At 48.9% G+C, this 14,856-nt stretch overlaps 2 protein-coding genes across 3 annotated transcripts; both read right to left on the bottom strand.

Moving 5' to 3' along the window:
- Nucleotides 1-1,311: 1,311 nt before the first annotated feature.
- LOC114869975 (V-type proton ATPase catalytic subunit A-like) lies at nt 1,312-6,059 on the bottom strand. The gene is made up of 15 exons (XM_029174536.3): nt 5,826-6,059; nt 5,292-5,398; nt 5,088-5,216; nt 4,691-4,905; nt 4,469-4,606; nt 4,213-4,364; nt 3,973-4,135; nt 3,776-3,884; nt 3,588-3,710; nt 3,376-3,490; nt 3,238-3,301; nt 2,968-3,171; nt 2,708-2,802; nt 2,403-2,574; nt 1,312-2,327 (listed from the first exon to the last, which is right to left on the bottom strand). Exons 1-15 carry the CDS (start codon nt 5,924-5,926, stop codon nt 2,235-2,237), a joined length of 1,980 nt encoding a protein of 659 aa, XP_029030369.1. The 5' UTR covers nt 5,927-6,059; the 3' UTR covers nt 1,312-2,234.
- A 319-nt stretch (nt 6,060-6,378) lies between these two features.
- Nucleotides 6,379-11,341, bottom strand: wasf3a (WASP family member 3a). Of its 2 annotated transcripts, none has more exons than XM_041073858.2 (9): nt 10,803-11,335; nt 9,310-9,477; nt 8,463-8,597; nt 8,226-8,379; nt 8,032-8,149; nt 7,771-7,955; nt 7,401-7,601; nt 7,076-7,314; nt 6,379-6,839 (listed from the first exon to the last, which is right to left on the bottom strand). In XM_041073858.2, exons 2-9 carry the CDS (start codon nt 9,440-9,442, stop codon nt 6,682-6,684), a joined length of 1,323 nt encoding a protein of 440 aa, XP_040929792.1. In that variant the 5' UTR covers nt 9,443-9,477; nt 10,803-11,335; the 3' UTR covers nt 6,379-6,681. The 2 variants fall into 2 exon arrangements, with proteins under 2 accessions (XP_040929792.1, XP_055370696.1); XM_055514721.1 differs by having other exon boundaries at nt 6,707-6,839; nt 7,005-7,314; nt 10,803-11,341.
- Between the last annotated feature and the right edge of the window lie 3,515 nt (nt 11,342-14,856).

Raw genomic sequence — 14,856 nt, 5'->3', positions numbered from 1 at the left:
AAATGAAATGGACATAGACATGGACAAATCTTCCATGCCAAGATTTTCAGCTTACCTCCTGTCTCCAGAGCAAAAATGCAAAAGTATAAACACACGTGTGTGAGTGTCAGATTTACTCCTTCCAAGTTAAAGTCATTCGCGCTTCAGAAAATGGAGAGGAAGAACGCGACGTCTTGTCACCGAGCTCCTACTGTGGAAAAAAAGGAACCTGCAGCCTAGTTTCTCATCAGTCATTTGTGCTGAAAAAGGAAATTGGCACTTTTCTCTTTCTGTGATGGTGCTGCCGCCGCACACATGAGCCGGCTGACGTGTTTCACATTGCTTGGATTCCCACAGTGGAGGAGTCCCATCAGAGGCAACTGGGATTCTTCCTGACAAGTGCTGTGATCGCGTTACATCCGCCGGGTCACTTCTCCTTCCTCAAATATCAGTGAATAGTTCACGGGACGTTCTCTAGCACGCCGAGCCCACTTCTATCACTTTGCATGCGAGGTTTTAAGTCTTGGTAAATATAGGCACCATCAGCTGAGCGAGCGAGGTGAGCGAGGTGAGCGAGGCGCTGAGCCACGAGCCGCTCATAGTGTCTCCCACAGCTGAGGGCGACGTCGGGGTGTTCTAAAGCTGCAGCACCGGCCCTGATAATCCACGCTGAGCTGCAGGACTGTGAGGAACATGACGGGCCGTCATAGATGAGAGATGAGAGATGAGAGATGAGAGCGAGCGATGATCCACAGGGCAGCTCCACCCTCTGGGATCACATTCCCTCCCACAAGCAACCTGACCTTGCAGCTCACACGCGGAAAACTCTGGAAAGGTGTGTGTGTGTGTGTGTGTGTGTGTGTGTGTGTGTGTGTGTGTGCGTGCGTGCGTGCGTGCGTGCGTGTGTGTGTGTGTGTGTGTGTGTGTGTGTGTGTGTGTGCGCGCGTGCGTGCGTGTGTGTGTGTGTGTGTGTGTGTGTACCTGGGGCCAGTGCGTTGATGTAAATATGTAAACGATACAGTGACTTTGACCAGTTCTCCCTGAGGGGAGGTTTTCTGTTGTCACCCTCTGCAGAAGGTCAAACCACAGGGTTAAATGCGAGTGGGAACAAGTGACAGATCAAATGATACAAAGGCAGCACTGTCCGTCATTTAAACGCAGAACAAACGTGTGGGAACGGAAACCGATGCCCCTCCACCCCTTTTCGCTTTTACTCGGCGTGCGGCGTAGTTTTGTTAATGCGTTTTTAACGCACTGCCCGTCACTCATTACAAATTGAAGAATAAGAGACAGACACAGGTGCATAAGCTATGAGCTGGTGTATTCTGAGACCACTGAAAGCCCTTAATGCCCAGCGTTCGTCTGGACAGGCCGAATCAATGCAGGGGGAAAGATGCTGCTCTTGCTCCTGAGGGCTACGCTTCCATTAGTCTTGATGGAGCCCGGAACCCGAGATACTGACGCTAATCTACTTTGGAGGAATTAATGCTGCGAGACCAAACCAAACTAACAGTATATGCTGGAGATCGCACATCAGCTAAAAGCAAAGATGCTGCAGCGTCTGACGGGTGAATGGGAAACTATGACAACTCATATCAGCCGGAGGCCTGAGTCGCAGACAGGCTGCACCTCTGTTTGGCCTCCGACCAGTGAGACAGGAAGCATTAACCTCCACGAAAGAGTAATCAGCTGTGAAGTTCCATCTTTAAAAAATGTAAGCTGCTTTTAACATATTTTAATATTTGATTTAATCAATCAATTTATACCAGACCCCACAAATCGAACTGATCATGTACAGTTTTTGTGTTGTCGGAGCAAATCATCCACTTAATCTGTGACAGTAAACGTTGGTACATTATTGAATCATGTGAGAGACACTGTTCTCTTAGAAATGACTGAGTTGAGACAAAAGGGACTGTATTAATGTTCATTGTTCTGTCTCATCCCCTCTTGAGGAAATGAGACAATGTCAAAAATACACTCTGACATTTTAGGATGAATTTTAAGGCAAGATGTCAAACTTTGTTCATGTTTATCTGCACATCATGACGTTTTTAAATAGAGCATTAAATTTATTTGAATTAAATTAGAAAGTAAATATAATTTGTCAAGGCGCCACTAATTCAATATTGAGACTCTTGAGATTCATTTACACTTTTGCACATGTTCAAAATCAAAGGTGATGCATCGTCAGCTAGGGGGAGGGAGGGGGGGTCACAGTGCTGCACGGGGGGTGTCGATATGTGAGAAGGAACTCATTCCTCCAGAGCCCGGAAGGCGTTCTGCATCTCCTCCAGCAGCTGGGCGTAATCTGCCTTGATCTTAGCTTCTCCGTCCTTCACGGGGTCCTAAAGCGTCCGTGGAACATGAAGCGGCGTTAAACTCAGACAAAGAACAGTCAATAAGAGAATCGTACCGTGTACCTTGAACTTCATGGAGCTAAGCTTGTACAGCACGTCTCCCAGCTGCTCCTTGATCATGGTCCAGGTGACCTTGTTCTCGTTCTGGGCCGTGGTCTCCACAGCGTGCTGCGCCAGTTCGTAGAAGACCACCATGTTGGACAGGATGCCCACGGTTTTGTAGAAGGGGCAGAATCTGCGTGAGGAGAGAGAGAGAGAGAGAGAGAGAGAGAGAGAGAGAGAGAGAGAGAGAGAGAGAGAGAGAGAGAGAGAGCTTGAAGCCCTGGCACCCGTGCAGGCAAAGCGAGTGGGGCGGAGTTCATCTCAACCTGTCGTAGGCGGTGTAACCGTTCTGCTGCAGGAAGTCCTCCTTGATGAGCTTGGCCACTTCCAGGGTGATCTTGTCACTCTCAGCAAGAGAGGCCTGCGAAGACAAACGCCATATGAAAAGAATTTGACCCTTGACCTTCATCGTTTAAAGCAGATTTGGTCCCATATGGATCATTCTTTGCAGTGAGTGTCATCGGAGCCCCTTTCATTCTTGTGCGTCTCGCATCATAGTGTGTGTTACCGCGTTGCATACGCTCACCTTGCCCACCAGCTGCACGATCTCCGCCAGGTCCTCCTCCTCCTGCAGGATCTCCTTGGCCTTTGTGCGCAGGGGGACGAACTCGGGGTAGTTCCGGTCGTAGTAGTCGTCCAGGGCGCGCATGTACTTGCTGTAGCTGATGAGCCAGTTGAGGGAGGGGAAGTGCTTCCTCTGCGCCAGCTTCTTGTCCAGACCCCAGAACACCTGCCGAGAGCCGGAGAGGATGTACCCACAGCCAGCTCAAATGCTCATTAACCGCTGATCAGATACCTGGACGATTCCCAGCGTGGCCGAGGTGACTGGATCTGAGAAATCTCCTCCAGGGGGCGACACGCTGAAAGAAAACCATGCTCATTGTAATGCATGGGCCTGTTATACGTTATGCAGCCAACATGGAGATCCGCTCACGCGCCCACGAGGCTGACGCTGCCTTCTCTCTCCGGACTTCCCAGACACTTCACCCGCCCGGCGCGCTCGTAGAAGGAGGCGAGCCTGGCTCCCAGGTAGGCCGGATACCCACTGTCTGCAAAGAGCATCACACGTGACGGGCTCCGGCGGCTGCACGGGGCCCAGTGACAGACTCACCACGGCTGGAATCAACGCGGCACTGCCAAATGTACCTGCGGGCATTTCAGCCAGACGTCCGGAGATTTCCCTCAGGGCCTCGGCCCATCGAGACGTGGAGTCGGCCATCATGCTCACGTTGTAGCCCATGTCACGGAAGTACTCAGACAGCGTGATCCCTGCAGGGACCAGTTCGTTAGACCCGCCATCAAGAGGAGCCCTGCATCCCAGTATATCCCAGTACCTGTATAAATGGAGGCCTCTCTGGCTGCCACAGGCATGTTGGAGGTGTTGGCAACCAGCGCGGTTCTCTTCATGATGCTCTCGGTTTTGCCGTCCACCTCCATAGTCAGCTGCAGCGGAAGCCGGTGGGAACGGCGGCAAAGTCACCAACGGCGCCGGACGCGGTGGATTGACCATGAGTTCCGCGTTTCCACTCACCTCAGGAAAGTCCCGCAGCACTTCAGACATCTCATTCCCTCGCTCGCCACAGCCGACGTAGATGATGACGTCGCTGTTGGAGTACTTGGACAGCGACTGGGAGATCACGGTCTTTCCGCACCCGAAGGCTCCTGGGATGGCAGTGGTGCCGCCCTGCACACAGCTGCACACACCCCAAATAGTCAGTGACCAACACAGAAGCATAAATATAATTTTCTAGATTCCGAAAAACATAATTACGGGAAAAGCGCATCCATGACCCGCTGACCCGTCAGCAGAGGGTAGTTCCCAGGCAGCTTCTCCACCACTGGGCGGATTTGTCGCACAGGCCACACGTGCATCATGGTCAGCTTTTCCTTCACGCCTTCAAAGTCGAGCTCCAGCACCACATCCTGGAGGTGACAAGGTCAGAGGGGGTCTGTTGGCCAGAGCTCCCATTGAGCTCCCATTGAGCTCCCATTGAGCTCCCACTGAGCGATGGAGGAGCAGCACTCACAGAGAGGTCGTAGTTCCCCGGCGGCGCCAGGTAGGTGACGGTGCCTCGCTTACGAGGCGGGAGCATCATCTTGTGCTTGATGAGGGAGTTCTCAAACACCACGCCGTAGATGTCGCCCCCGGTTACGTGGCTGCCGACCTGCAGGGGGGGTTCACCGCACAAGGTCAGTCCGGGCAGAAGAGGAGAAAGATCCAAGTCCACACACAAACACGCTTTCCTTACGCGAACGCTCCTGCTGGGGGTGAATTCGTATTTGATGTCTCGGCTGAGGGCGCTGATGTTGATTCCTCTTGGGATGTAGATGCTCTTCGTGAGGTCGCTGATCTCCTTCAGAGGACGCTGGATGCCGTCAAAGATGGCGCCCATGATCCCGGGTCCCAGCTCCACAGAGAGGGGCTTTCCTGTGCGAAGGACAGGGTCACCGACACACACACCGGCTGCAGCAGGAAGTCATGGGAAACACAACAAACTGAAACCACTATGGCTCCACGGTTTTGTCAACAAATACGGATACTCGTTATCAGTGTAGTGACTCCAAATACACTGGCGTTACGGTTAAAAATGTATTATGCTAATTGAAGTTTGAAGAAGACTGTGACATGTGGAACAGAAAGGATACAAGTCTCCTCGTAGACCTGGATCGTCGCCATGTCTCCCTCTAAACGGATGATTTCTCCCACCAGCTCGCTGTGACCTACACGAACCAGTTCATACATGGACGCTCCTGCCATCGCAGTGGCTGTGACCACTGTAAAAACAAAACAAAGCTCTGAAAATGATTGTCCTCTGCTAGAAAGTGACCCATGATAGCTGTAAACCCGACCTGGTCCAGAAACTCCATGCACAAATCCAAATTTGCTTTCTTGCTCCTCATCCTGGATCTTAGGCAGATTTGACATATCCATGTTTGTAGTTTCTGTCCTAAAGACCCTGGAAATTGATTGACATTTTAAAGCAGTGTCATTTTGTAAATCAAGTAAATGAAATAATATATGGGAAGATGTTTATCTGTATTAACACAGATGCCACGAAGAGCAGAAATAAGTCATAGTAGATATTAAAGTGAAGAACAAAAAAGTATGTATGTAAGTATGAAATTTATTTATTATACATAAAATGTCACTTAAAACTCATGCTTTTATTTAAACAAAAATTTACTAGGGACAAAACAAAGAAAACTATAAATTGAGGTTAAATGTGCCGTCGTTAATGACATAAATGTAAGTGGGTTGTCAGGTTTGTCTGACAATCGAGAGGTGAAAAGAAAATATAAAAAGATCCTCAATAATTATATTATATATTAATAACCGTGCACTTTCTAGTCATGTAAGTATAAACCTGTATTAAACCGTCTTACCTGGACTCAGTGATGCTGTGGCTCTGTTCGTTTATTGTAGCAGACTCATGAGAAACCTCATCACCTGTCAGTCTGAGGAGGTGCTTTAATGTGCTGAACATCCTGCCGCTACCTGGCCGTCACGTCTCCATGGTGTTTAACAGCTTTCATCCGTCTGGACGTGATTGGCTCACGGCAGAGCCAACATGGCAACCGACGCGCCACAGTTTCCTAGTCAGCGAGGCCTTCACTGACCTCTGCTGGACACCGGTGGTTGCTAATCTTTCCTTTGTGTAGCAGGTGGATTCAAATGTTTATATTAGCGAAACAGTTTTTAAGTTGAGTCTTTACATGAGTCTTGTCTGTATCTTGCAGTAAACCGTAAGGTTGAATGACTCATCCTTCAGTTACTGTACGTGTATGAATGTCACCAACAATGAATGTTTGTTTACACAACTCAGAGGACGATGTCTCAGGCGTCTGTTGACACTGTTCCAAATGTCCCCGAGCCCCACTTTAATATATAACAATAAATAAATAACACGTAATTTGATGTAACACAGAAAGAGACGTAAACATTTTGTCTTATTTATTGAAGACAAACCACAGAAAAGAATTCACAGCAGAATAAACTCAGTTCACGGTAACATAATACACAAACTGCAGGACGTGACTGAGTGAAGTAGAACCTGTCTAATGGGATTATTTACACACTGACATTCTCAGATATGTGCATTCAATCCATTCATTTTGTTATAGACGTATAGTTTGACATGTAGAGGTATAAAAAGAGCAGTGGTAGAAAACTGGTGGCTGGTGCTGATTGATGATGAGCCCAGAAGCCGGAGCCGTGAGTCTCCGTCCACCTGGCGTCCCATCAGTCCGACCACTCGTTTTCATCCAGCTCCGAGTCCTCCTCGGAGTCGCTGTACTCCACCGCGATGCGTCTGGACAGGATGGTGGCGACGTCGTTGCCCGCGGGCTCCAGCTTGTTCTGCTGCTCCTGCTGCTCCTGCACCTTCTTAAGCTGGATTCCTAGAGAAACAGACACGGGTCCATTTATTACATTGATATTTGAATAAAATCACTTCTTTCCACAGATGCGTTTTCATAATAAATATGGGGAGAAAAACACATAAGACTTAGATAGAAAGCAGGAGGAACCAAGCTTCAAAACTGATAATAAAGTGATGACTTTACCCACATCCAGTCTGCTTATCTACAGTAACACACTGTTATACAGCCACCCACCCACACACACACACACACACCCATGCGGATGGCCGACAGCAGGTCGCTCCTCGCGTCTCTCGCGGGTTTTCTCTCGTCGCGGCTGCGGCCCGCCGGGTGTTTGGCTGCGGGCGGGGGAGGGAGGGGCGGGGGCGGCGGGCCGGGCGGAGGCGGAGGCACGCAGGGCCCCGCCGGAGGTCCAGGTGGGCGCGCGACCCCGTGCTGCGGCGGGAGGCCAAAGGCCGCCTGCGCCGACGGGACGCGGGGCGGCGACGCGGCGCTGCGCGGCGGCAGAAGAAAGAGGATTATGTCGGTCAGTCGCCACTGTAATTATTTCTCCGATTATGCAAATGAGGGCTGGCGCACCCTGCAGGTGGACGCATTGAGCCGCCGGCGCGCTGCTCGGCCGCGGCGTAGCCTGCCCCCTTGTAGTTGACATCAATGCTGTGGTATTCGTGCTCCGCGGGGGGCGAGGGCCGCGGGCTCTCCGGCTCGCGGTGGGACTTGGCAGCGTTACAAGCGGCGTGGGCCGGCGGTGGAGGGACCGGGTCGTCGGGGAAGTCGGGCCTGGCGGACAATGAGCGGCGCAGAGCTTATCATCCAGATGGCGCGTTTGTTGCTAGACAAACGCAGGCCTCACAAGATGCTGCGGGTTTTACCGTGTTCATGCGGTCTGTTTGTGTAAAACGGACCATTTTCTCCAGACAAACGCACCCGACGTGGGGTTTTCGCTCACCTGCCGTCCGGGGAGAGCGAGCCCTCGGACGACGCCCCTCGGCGGAGCGTCTGGGGGTGGCGGTGGTCCGGACGGAGCTCCTTGTCCATCGCCATCACGTTCCACTCGTGCCGGCGGTTTCGCGCCTTTCGCACCTTCTTGAGCTCGCGCTGAAGGGTGCTGCTCTCCACGGAGCGCTTCTGCTCCTGGGAAACGGTCATAGGACGATAACCCGCCTGCTCATTAAACACATAGCAACGTGCCCACGGGCAGAACTCTCACCCGCTGTCTTCTCCTTTCTTTCCGCTTGTCCTCCGTGTCTTGGAGCATTTTCTCCTTCCACAGTTCAAAAAAGTAGGACGGGTCCGAGTAGAACTTCATGGCATCCGTAGAATCCTCCCTGGACTCACGGAGCAGTTTTCCCAAATGAGATCAGACGCGTGGTTCAAACAGACTGGGTTGCTGTGACACCGTACCTGTAGGCTGTGAGATTGCTGAGGGAGGGAGGCCTGTCGCTGCGGTCGTACAGGTTGGCCACCGAGTCCGGAACGCTGCCCTTGGACAAAACCTGCTGGTTCTGCACGGTGGAGCCTCGGAACGCCTTCCGCATGTTGATGTCCTGGAGGGACACTGCGAAGGCAGACGGGAGACAGTCACCGGCGGGGTCGAGGGGGTGGGGGGGGGGACGCTGAGGCCGGAGCCAAGGAACGGACCCTCCTCCACGCTGGAGTCCAGCTGCGTGACCTTGATGGCCAAGCGGTCGACGCGGTCCTGGAGGGAGTTGGCGCGGACGTAAAAGGTGTTGGCCTCATTGAAAAGCTCCCCGAAGACGTTTTCCGCCTGTTTGCCTGAAACCAGAGCGAGAGACGTTCATAATAAAATAGTGTAAAAAAAAGCCTCCTGTTTGTTCACTACTTGACTGGAAACGCATTTCACACTCAGTAAAATAGTGATTCTGATTTGACCTCTCCACAAACCAACGCGAACGGTGCACGGCAGCTCAGATCCACTTAACGTGAAAGCTATCATTAGGCTGCCTGTGTTTGTGTCTCCTCCCACTTAAGCCCAACGGTCCACAATAAGCCCTCGTCACGTCTCTAAACCCCTCCACACGCGCAGTGATGTCATTCACAGCAACCCTGAACCCAACCACAACTTCATTCTGAGATTGTCTCATCCCTCAGTCTCGTGTTACGTTTTACTTCATGTCAGATTACCCACAAATTGACCTTTCAAACCACAGTGCTTCTTCTGCATAAACTGACAGGTGTGTGTTGATGTTGTTGGATAATAATGCACATTAACCGACAGTGAAGCGATAATGGCTTTGTTTCAATGTGACGCTCATGTGTTTGGTTAAAAGCCTGACAACACGGTGACACATTTAAACCGCTACTTTTAATGAAGCTGTTTAAGGCTCGGGCGCAGTTGCCCTGTGATTTCAGCTTGTGCCGCGTTAGCAGTGTCACTGGTTTCTACTGGGAGAGCAGGCCATTCCCTCATGCAGCCGCCTCGGGCCGAGGAGGCACCTGGACGTCTCCAGGAGGGCGCTGGACTCACTGAGGCTGCTGAGCTGGCGGATGATGGCGGACAGCGTGTTGTTGGTCACGCATTCCAGCTCGCTGCCGATGCCGTCGGGCACCGCGTCGTGGCACAGGTGCCGCGGTTCGATGCTCCTCTTGACCAGTGGCATGAGGCCTCCTCACATCGCAGCCACGGCTGCAGCTGCTGCAAACGGAGGACAGTGCTGAGCGCTCAGCGGACAAACCCACCGATCCATGTCCTAATGCTTAATATAATAACAAGAATTTATAGGTGGTAAGTCTAAATTCACGAGAATATACTATTATGTGCCAGATTGTTTCTATGCTTGTTTTGAGTAGCGCAGCAATTGGCAGCATCACAATTACACTTTTACATATGTGTTATTTTTACCGTTTTGTATAATTGGCAACTTGCTGTTGAATATCACAGTTTATCACCATTTGTGAAAGTGGCTGAGATTTTGTTTGTTACGGAGCATTTTGTAAACAATTAACGGCTGTTTTGTTTAGCAAACATATTGTAATAAAAGAGCTGTGAAAACAGCAGATGTGGCCATTCGTAAGTGAATTTGCGAATCACTTTGCACGGCTTCATCAAATAGATGTAAAACAAGCGGTGCCAGTTCCAGGTACCGGTGAGCCAAGTTACAATGAATGCAGTTCGATGCGGGATTACACACGAGATGGAGCTTTTTCATTAACACCAAAATACTAAAAATGTTAATAACACATTTCCAGTCTATGAAATTAATAGAATGAAGTATTTAAAAGTTAGGATCTACTTAACACCCAATTGTCATGTTGTGCAACTCTCCTCTAACCTCTGCAAAAGAAATCAACAGATTTTATGAAAATATGCATTGATCAATGTACAAATAGTGAAGAATGGCGGTGACTCGTTCACGAGAGTGATAACAAACACCACAGAGCTCTACAGTAATTTAACAGCTGCACTTTGGTTGTTGAATTTACCATGTGAGGAAAACTATGACACATCACTGGCCACTTGTACTATGGCTACACCTGTCAAAAGCAACTCTACTACCAGTTCTACCCTAATAGAAATTGTATTACAGCAGAGCTTCTATATTAGATCCTACTTTACAAGTTTACATAATAAAGTGGCCAGTGGGGGGTTTAATCATCGTTTAAGGCTGCGGAAAACGTTGTGGCACCCATGTAAGCATTCATAAAATAAATGAACAATTTATAATAAAATATTGTAGAATTTGTGTTTTCAAAAGTTAGATTAGGTACAATTAATGTGTGCTTGATTAAACAGCCTAATCTTTGGGCGCAGGTGTTAATTTCTCTAATCACTGAATAAAAAAAGTTGACATCCAATTTCTGCCGTATGTCCCGTCAGTTTTCCCATGATTCCATGCGGTATAATTAAAACCACCGTCGCTGGCGGCCGTGGAGGCTGTCGGCGGTGCCACAGCAAGGTAAACGTCGCGCACGAAACGCACGAGAGCAGCGCGATGCGATCGCAGCGGGGCGTCCTCTTACCGTAAAGCCCTGATTCAGCGCACGTCAGCGCGCTGGCGACGAGCAGCGGCGGCCGAGTCCAAGCTGCGCTCCGGTCCAAATGAAGGTCCGCTGGCCTGCTGCCGCCCTGTGCTGGACGGAGAGCGCGCTCATCTCTGCGGGCCCGACTTCACTCTGAAAACAAATCTCTCCGGTCCAAATCACAGCTTGATCCCCTGAGGGGATTTCAGCAGATTTACTCCTGTCATCCAATCACGGCCGTCAAGCCGAACGTTTGACATCCAGTGGTTTATTTTAGGATGTATTAGTCTCTAAAATATGAACTGCCTTCTATGAACAGGATAATTATTATGTCAGTTTCGTCTTCTAATTATTATCATTATAACCAAAGATTCGGCTATTATTTTAAAATATGTTAAATTGCCCCAAGTCATTTTGCTGTTATTTGACAAAATAAATCACTGAATATGCAGCATTATAAGGAACGGAGCTCAGTATTTGGCATTTTCTTCCTGATGCTCATACATTCAACAGATTACTTTATAAAGGTTTCAACACTTACTGGTATTTGGAAATGCAGATGGCCTACTTTGTGTATTGTCCCTGAACGTAGCACTTCTGCCAGGTGTGGTCACTGGTTGTTTACATGTTTGCATGAAGTATTAAAAGCAGCATGTCTTATTTACAAAAGCCTAGATTAATACTGGACACACACACACACACACACACACACACACACACACACACACACACACACACACACACACACACATGTTCACAGATGGCATCATCTGGGCTGCAGGAGGGAGTAGTGTAACCCAGTTATATGGCTTAAATCTTCAGCCCATCATGAAACTATATTTCAGTTATTGCAGGGGTTTTGCTTGTTCCATAAAGACATTGATGAATCAACCTCTTATCATTGCAACTACTACTAGCATTTCATTTTAGTTTTTATAAAACAATTAAGATGTGACCTAAAACACAATGCTAATGTATTAACTCATTGTTGCTGCACTTTCGTCTGGCAGATGGAAGATTATCAGTGTTGAAGATGCTCACTTCAAAATGAGTAACCAGTGTTTGCGTGTTGTTGTGAAGCATTTCTTTGAGCGATCTTCCGTATTTTAGACAATGACATAATCTCTTGTCTAGCTCTGAAGAATTAACCCCAATACAGTACTTACCCTCCCCATTATCACCATTAGCGAACCTCCTGGTCTCACGCAGTGCAGCCAGCCAGCAGCGCACACACTTAATGCCCAGCAGCAGCTCCGTCCTCCATTACACACAGCTCTCCTGTGATATTCATCCTCCCATTTAGCTCATTATTGATCACTGCCAGCACATTATGACCAAACCGGCTATTATTACCAAATGAGCAGAAAAGAGCAAATGTCATCATTATGCTCCTGTTCACCGTCCGCTTCCGTGTTTGGCTCTTTCGTTTTAATGGAAACGCTTAAATTGGAAAACGCATAATTCCAGGTTGCTACATAAAATATCTCTAAGTGACGAATGTCTTTGAAAGAACTATTAAACATTAATTATTCAGTTTTGAGGTGCCTGATGGTAAACATCTCATTCACTGTGTCTTTAGAGTTAAGCCTTTTATGAACCCTTTCAGTTTTCCACAGCCTCCTGTTGCTCTGGAAGCTTCACTGAAATATAGCCCCATGTTGTGACCTAATATTTAGGTTTGATTATTTTTGAAACTTTGACTTTTATTTTTTTAAATATTTTTTTTACTAACTATACATAAATAACTTTAGATATAGATATTAAAGTGCGTATGAAAGACCAGACAATTCTTCTGATAGCCAAACTCATGATGCTCACTTTTATCCTGGTGCCATCTGTTGGTGGTTGGTTGAACTACAAGTGAATGAGCAGTAAATCCACTCATCTGACATCTATTTCCTCTGTAAACAGATCCTTTTGCTGATCAACTCTGGAAGCTTTGAAGGAGCATCACATCAACTATGTTTCCTCTAAGGCGAAATCACTGAAAGGTAATAGATGAACGTTCAAGTATTGTGGAGCCGCTGCAGATTCTGTAGCTGTTACAGTAGATTTTAGATTTGTTATAGGAGTCCAGCATCTGTGGGGATGAGATGTTTGCTCTTCTCAGTGTTTGTGCTCGAGCAACATCAAACAGTTTACTGCATTTATTATGGTTGTGATGAAGTGTAACTACGTCCGGTGGTGCAGTCTCCTCCTGGTCTTCCTGTGTTTTACTGCTCCACACCCACAGACCCAGAGGGAGACGCTGCAGCAAAACCACCGTAACTGTATTTTTCTCCCACTCCTCTTTTCAAGGGCTCATAAAATTTGCTCCATTTTAAAAATATTTCTACATCAATGCTCAATTCAAGATCATCTTCTGTTATGCATTGTCAAAAAGCAAATTCACCATAGCCTCATCAGTATAAAGCTATCACCAAGTAATGATCCGACTATTTTCCCCTCAACTTCTTTACAATGGGCCTTTACAAAACACAAAAACCTTAAATTTTCCCATAGCAGAGCTCAGCACATCAAACGGCGACTGGAACGCGCTATCAAAAGCCCCACAGTTCCTGAGCAGCCGCCTTCAGAGGGGGCGACCGGTAGAATGCCTCAGTTTGTTTGTCCCATGGTTTAAGTGGTGCACATAGCCATGGAAAGATCATTAAATCACTGTTTTACCACTTGGCTTAATCCCCACAACAAAAGGGCGAGATACAAAAAAAAAAGAGAGAGAGAGAGAGAGAAAATGGGGAGAAAAAAAAATGGCGAGCGAGATTAAGTAGAAAGTTGATGGATCCAAACTGACGGCTCTGCTTCCCAGCGTTGCTAAGGGGAGTTGAGCGCCCCGATTGCGCGTCCCGCGGGCTGGAGAGCGGATCGGACGTGGCCTGTCACCGCGCCCCAGCGGCGGCCGGCCGCGCTCGCACCGTCCGCCGCCGCGGCCATCTGCTGGATTAACCAGCGGGGCCCGTTTTTACAGAGAGCATCCTATTCATATCCTGCCTGCGGAGGTTTGCATTAAGGTTGAACTCGGGTGCACTTACAAAGGCGGATGAAGTAAGCCCTGTCCTTCCAGACCCAAACCCCCCCCCATCTTCTCACTCTCTGTGAGACTGATGAGAGGATCTCATGCGATGCCACTGTCTGTTTTTTTTTGTTTTTTTTTTCCAGCCTCTGACAATAAGACGGTGCCCAGCATGAAAAAACACATTTGTACGTGCCAAGTGCGATTGTTTCTTCTAATAGGCATCAACAGGCCGACTTCTCTGTGTTACCATACAGGTGAACTCATTCCTGGGAAAGTGTTTTTTTCTTTCCCAGCCTCGTAGGCGCGATGGCGTCCCCCTTTTTCCTCGGCCTAACGGGATTAGTCGTGCCAGTGCTACCCCGGCTGTCACGGTACTGTCTACTTCCCATCTCTCTCCTGCAACTCTAATGTGATTAACCCATTCCCTGTGGTCCAAATGGTTCTGGAGGCTGGGTAGAGGGGGCGAGGGGAGGAGGGGGGGGGGCATCTCCTTGGCATGTTCCTCCTCACGCCGGACTCCACCATTGGCACCGTTGTCAGGAAGGAAGGTTGAAAGCCTGCTGGCTGAGACGAGGACAGGAAGCTGAGGGAAAAGCACTATTCTGATGATTGGCGTCATCATCATATCCAAAACATGAACCCACGGCGCTTTTTACGCTCTAAGAACTAATCGGCCTTTTCAGCCGCCCGTTCAAACAACTCAATCCTCGCTCGGGCCTCATTTGCATCCTGACTTTTGCTTTCCAACGCACCGTGATCGTGAACATTCGCCGCCTCCTCAAACGGGGACAATGGCGCCGTCCTGCTCCGATGCCGCGGCGCCTCGCCTGTTTAACGCGCGTCGCGCTCCTTCGGGGCTCGTCTGTCGCCGGCGCTCCTTCGGGGGCATCTGGACCAGAACCGCGTGCCCTTTGCCACACACACGACCCAGAGTCACCGTTACAGTCAAGTGTTCTGCTAAAAGTGTTGTTACTGTTTATTTTTATTCCCTTCTTGAATCTTGAATGCGCTTTTTTGCTTGTCAGCATAAAGCTGAGG

Source organism: Betta splendens, chromosome 14 (genome assembly GCF_900634795.4).
Source record: "Betta splendens chromosome 14, fBetSpl5.4, whole genome shotgun sequence".
NCBI classification, from domain to species: domain Eukaryota; kingdom Metazoa; phylum Chordata; class Actinopteri; order Anabantiformes; family Osphronemidae; genus Betta; species Betta splendens.
Note: the sequence above shows the minus strand (reverse complement) of the source record. Positions and strands in the feature narration are given on the sequence as shown.

Excerpts from the sequence above, each read along its gene's own strand:
- LOC114869975 (XM_029174536.3), bottom strand. The coding sequence starts at position 5,926 with ATGTTCAGCACATTAAAGCACCTCCTCAGACTGACAGGTGATGAGGTT. Across the intron at positions 5,217-5,291 it reads GCATGGAGTTTCTGGACCAG|TGGTCACAGCCACTGCGATG; the intron begins GTCGGGTTTACA and ends TTGTTTTTACAG. Across the intron at positions 4,136-4,212 it reads GTCATGGATGCGCTTTTCCC|CTGTGTGCAGGGCGGCACCA; the intron begins GTAATTATGTTT and ends GGGTGTGTGCAG.
- wasf3a (XM_041073858.2), bottom strand. The coding sequence starts at position 9,442 with ATGCCACTGGTCAAGAGGAGCATCGAACCGCGGCACCTGTGCCACGAC. Across the intron at positions 8,598-9,309 it reads CCGCCAGCTCAGCAGCCTCA|GCAAACAGGCGGAAAACGTC; the intron begins GTGAGTCCAGCG and ends CTCTGGTTTCAG. Across the intron at positions 7,602-7,770 it reads TCGCTCTCCCCGGACGGCAG|GCCCGACTTCCCCGACGACC; the intron begins GTGAGCGAAAAC and ends ATTGTCCGCCAG.